The sequence below is a fragment of the Penaeus monodon genome, chromosome 2, assembly GCF_015228065.2.
Source record: "Penaeus monodon isolate SGIC_2016 chromosome 2, NSTDA_Pmon_1, whole genome shotgun sequence".
Lineage (NCBI taxonomy): Eukaryota > Metazoa > Arthropoda > Malacostraca > Decapoda > Penaeidae > Penaeus > Penaeus monodon.
The window spans coordinates 51,474,238-51,479,237 of record NC_051387.1 but is presented as its reverse complement, the minus strand read 5'-3'; the positions used below and the strand labels follow the sequence as shown (position 1 = coordinate 51,479,237).

At 40.6% G+C, this 5,000-nt stretch overlaps 1 protein-coding gene across 1 annotated transcript in view; it reads left to right on the top strand.

Moving 5' to 3' along the window:
- Positions 1–5,000, top strand: part of LOC119583698 (moesin/ezrin/radixin homolog 1-like) — a gene marked incomplete at its 5' end in the record, with an annotated part of 11,605 nt that overhangs the window by 4,786 nt on the left and 1,819 nt on the right. The window contains 6 exon segments of the mRNA XM_037932337.1: positions 1,397–1,576; positions 2,105–2,209; positions 2,546–2,799; positions 3,053–3,199; positions 3,904–4,164; positions 4,467–4,824. Coding sequence (XP_037788265.1) covers positions 1,397–1,576; positions 2,105–2,209; positions 2,546–2,799; positions 3,053–3,199; positions 3,904–4,164; positions 4,467–4,824 — 1,305 coding nt within the window.

The following is a 5,000-nucleotide window of genomic DNA, read 5'->3' as shown; positions in this document are numbered from 1 at the left end:
ATATAAACATTTCTATATAACATGCTTATGACTAGTAATAATGTTAGTGATGATGCTGATAACGATAACTATCAGCATACCACGGTTCATTTATCTCTTTCCTCGCTATCAATTCTTACCTATATGCACAATGCTGTTGATAACGGATGCAACAATAGTGGCAATATTGATGATAATGGTACTGTTACTTATACTGCTACTACTACTACTAGTGATGGCGATGGTGGTGATGATGATGGCAATGAGGAGGGGGAGGAGGACGATGGCAATGATAATAATAAAATATGTAACGTACAGTATTTGTAACAAGCTTATGATAATTAGAATATCTCTAGTAGCCATTATCATTATAACCATTCAGTGTTGATGGCACAGGTGAGAAAGATGATTATGATGGTGACAGTAATGATGCTTCATAATAATGATGACAGTGATGGTGGTAACATTGATGGTGATAACGATGATAATGAGGACCGTGGTTAGAATGATTCGTCTCAACCTCCTTTTCATTACATTACTACCATTGCTACTTATCTCTGTCTTTATCACTATCATTATATATATGTGTCCTCATGAAGTACCAAATTGAACATTATTATCATTATTACCTTATAAGTTGTTACTGCTAATCATTATATAACTTTTCACAATCACCAAGAGTTTTTATTACCATAGAAAAATAAGAAAATTATCACCATATAACTTCCACATGCAATTAACGGCCTAAATGTTACGCAAGATGTTTATCACTCAAACTACAAAATACACACCTTTTTTCCTCTTCTCCAGTTTCACCACAATAAACTCACAATCAGTGGCGGTTCCCGGATGTTTCAAAGGGCGTGGGGCGTTGTAGGGTGGGGGGAGGGGGTAAGAATTTTTAGCTACTCGAATGCATTTTCCGATCATTTTGGAGAAAATACTGATTGCTGTTCTAAACATTGGCATTTTTGTAAACCCGAGTTTTGAAGTCTCATGGTTTTCAATAAAGGTAACAGGTACACAGGCTCGAAACTTTGCAAGAAATTGAATGCACAACAATTTCAACCTACGTTTAATCACGGGTCCTAGCACAACCATATTTACAGATTTCTGTATATCTTGTATTTCTTGTGCAGTTTTTCATTCAAAGGGGGTTGCGCTCTACTGTCCCTTGGATCCGCCACTAAACATAATTCTGCCTACTCTTTGAAAACCCATAACTTCAGCATACTCATCACCCTACGTCTTCTTCCCCGAACCCTTAACCACAACATACATCTTCCTTCCAAAACTTTTCTACAATCCTCACTCTTCCACCCAAACCCTCTAACCTTTTAACTACGACGCAACGCCAGTTCATACCTCTTGTCAACGCCCTCACAACCCTCCCCTCTTCTCCCTCCACCTCGACCAGGTCAGCGTCCGCATCACGACGATGGACGCCGAGCTGGAGTTCTCGATCAAGCCCAGTACGACGGGGAAGCAGCTCTTCGACCAGGTGGTTCGAACGATCGGGCTCCGCGAGATCTGGTACTTCGGGCTTCAATTTGTCGACAGCAAGGGCTTCACGAGCTGGCTGGTTCTAACCAAGAAGGTTTGTTTTGTGTTTCTCATTGGACTGAGGTTTCCATATTTTTATGTGGATTTTTTTTTCATGGGTACCATGTTACATCTGTTTAGAGCAGCGCTTCCCAAGCGCGACCATGTTTACATATTTCTGTAGATATTACATTTCTTGTGCATATACTGTCCACTTACAGATCCACAGCGTCAGCCCTCCATATTAGTGTAGATTTACTACGCGCCGAATAATCTTCATCACATAGCGTCAACTTACTCGATAAATAAATCACTAATTTAGAAGGGTGTTCTCAATATATATTTTTTCTGCTTAAAAAAGGGGACGGACGGTATTAGTAATGGATTTATACAAATAAGTATAGGGAGATATCTTTCTTTCAATAATGTACAAAACTTTGCATTAAATGCCAATTTTAGTACGGCCTTTCTAAACTATGATTGTCAGTCACCAAAGTCATGGGCCTTTGCATTGTTAAGGAAAATAATCAGACAACAACCCACTCAACTTGAAAACCAACACCAATCTCTCTCCCTCCAATAGGTTCTCCAGCAGGTGGGTAAGAAGCATGACAATCCCATCCAGTTCAAATTCCGCGCCAAATTCTACCCTGAGGACGTGGGCGAGATTATCCAGGAGTCTACTCTGGTGAGGCGTTTAGCAGCCTTTGGGATATTTAGGCTGTTTGGGCTCTTTGGGTCGTAGCCTATTATTCAATCAGATCTGTGATCTGATCCCTTTTTAAAGAAATTCAAATGCTGTAAAAATTCTGTAAACATTTGAAAGGCTTATTATATTAAATCAACGTAAGTAAACATTCTCCATGCCACATAAAAAAAAAAAAAAAAAAAATACATATACAAAAACAACAACCACAGGCACATATAATAAAAAAAATACATAAACCACAAGAATTCAGCAAGTTTTCAGAGACCCTCCATTACTACTAGGCATTTGTTCTAACTTCATCTCCTCGTTTAACAGCGGATGTTCTACCTGCAAGTGAAGAACGCCATCCTAAGCGACGAGGTCTACTGTCCGCCCGACGCCGCCGTGCTCCTCGCCTCTTACGCCGTGCAGGCTAAGTACGGCGACTTCAACCAGGACTACCATAAGCCTGGTTTCCTCGCCAACGACCGCCTTCTTCCCCAGCGCGTGTTGGACCAGCACAAGCTGACTCGTGACGCGTGGGAGGAGAAGATTGCCACGTGGCACAAGGAGCACAAGGGTCGTATTAGGTCGGTTTAGACGTTCTTTATTATGATTGTTACTGTATCCGATTCTGAAGATGGATAAGTTCAACTGTATTTCAAAAATTAAATCATGTCTTTCACTTCAATTTCTAAATACAAAAAAAAATTATTTAGGGAAAAGGGATGGGTGCCTAAAAAAACAAGACATCAGCATATCCAAGTACACAAAATGGTATATTTCATGCACAGGAGAACACCAAATTGGCGATACTTAGATTCATTATATTTGCATTTCCAGAGAGGAAGCTATGCTGGACTACTTGAAACTGGCCCAAGACCTGGAGATGTACGGTGTCAACTACTTCGACATAAAGAATAAGAAGGGTACTGACCTCACGCTTGGCATTGACGCCCTGGGCATCAACGTCTTCGAGCGAGGTGACAGGCAAGTATTCCTGTCTGAAGTTGAAGTGATATAATTGATTTTTTTCTCCATTCTTAATTAACATATAGAGGTTCATGGTTCATTTATGTATATTAATTGGCAATCAATTTGTTAAGATTGATGTTAGGCATTGTTTCGATCGCGAAGTGTTATTTTTTCACCTTTTCCTTTTCTGTTTCTCTCATTGAATACAATTCTGTCCTGTTAGCAAATTACAGCAATAATAATTCAAAATATTTCAAAAATTAAAAATCAAATAAAGAAATAAAATCAATATAGATCGTATGGAAACTGTAAATACAGTAACTGATCAAACGAATACCTCTAGATGTAAATACAAAGCAAGCTGGAAAAACTATTGGAATTAATAAAAAAAAAAAAAAATTTAAGGAAACCCATATTTAGGAAAACTTTTTGAGAAACTATTAGACTATTTAAGAAACCTAGCAACTCTTTAGGAAAACTATTTGGGAACCATTTTGGAAAACTATTAAAGACTATTTAGGAAACCAGCAACTCTATAGGAAAACTATTTTCGAAAACTATTCTAGACTTTAGAAAATCCAGCAGCTATTTAGGAGAGCTATTTGGGAAACCATTTTGGAAAACAACTCAAAAGACTATTAAGGAAACCCAGCAATCTTAAGCAGCGAGGAAACGAAGCCCTCACCTTTTTCTTCTTCCTCTTCCCTGCCCCGCCCCAGACTGACCCCGAAGATCGGCTTCCCTTGGTCCGAGATCCGGAACATCACCTTCCACAACCGCAAATTCATCATCAAACCCATCGACAAGAAATCGCCGGACTTTGTCTTCAATTCGTCGCACGTCCGGATCAACAAGACCATCCTGGCACTGTGTATGGGCAATCATGACCTCTTTATCCGACGTCGTAAAGCGGACACGATCGAGGTTCAGCAGATGAAGATTCAAGCCCGGGAGGAGAAGATGTCCAAGAAAATGGCCGTGTGAGTTGGACGGAGGTATTGGGTGGGAGTGTGTGTGTGTGTGTGTGTGTGTGTGTGTGTGTGTGTGTGTGTGTGTGTGTGTGTGTGTGTGTGTGTGTGTGTGTGTGTGTGTGTGTGCGTGCATAAATAATCTTGACAATGACAAAAATTCTTTATGCTCATATTGCCCTCATCACACATTATTATTAATAGTGATACTATCATCATTATCATTATCATTATACTTTCTTAAGTCGATTATTCCTCCTCATGAACAAAAACATTATAACGCATATTTAACCAACTCGTCCATCGCGCTTTAGGGAGAGGCTCGCTAGAGAAGTGTCCCTTCGAGAGGAGGCAGAGAAGAGGCAGAAGGACTTCGAGGAGCGCCTCCAGAGCATGAACAAGGAGATGGAGATACGGCAGAAGGAACTCCTCAGTGCCCAAGAGACGATCCGCCGCCTGGAGATACAGCTGCGAGAACTCCAGGAGGCTAAGGACGAGCTCGAGGCGAAGCAGAAGGAGCTGCAGATGATGATGGCGCGGCTGGAGGAGACCAAGGAGATGGAGGCCGGCGAGAGGGTAAGGTTGGAGGAGGAGATCAGGAACAAGCAGGACGAGATTTCGCGCATTCAGGACGAGGTCAGCGTCAAGGATGAAGAGACAAGGAGACTTCAGGTAAGAATAGGAAAAAAAATTAAAGTAGTTAAACCTGTAGACCAACTAAAATATTTGACTGAACAGTCAACAATTTAGAGAACAAAAAAAAAAAAAAGATTATCCATTCACAGAGCAACACAAACTTATCATTCAATCTCTCTCTTTCTCTCTTTCTCTCTCTCTCTCTCTATCTC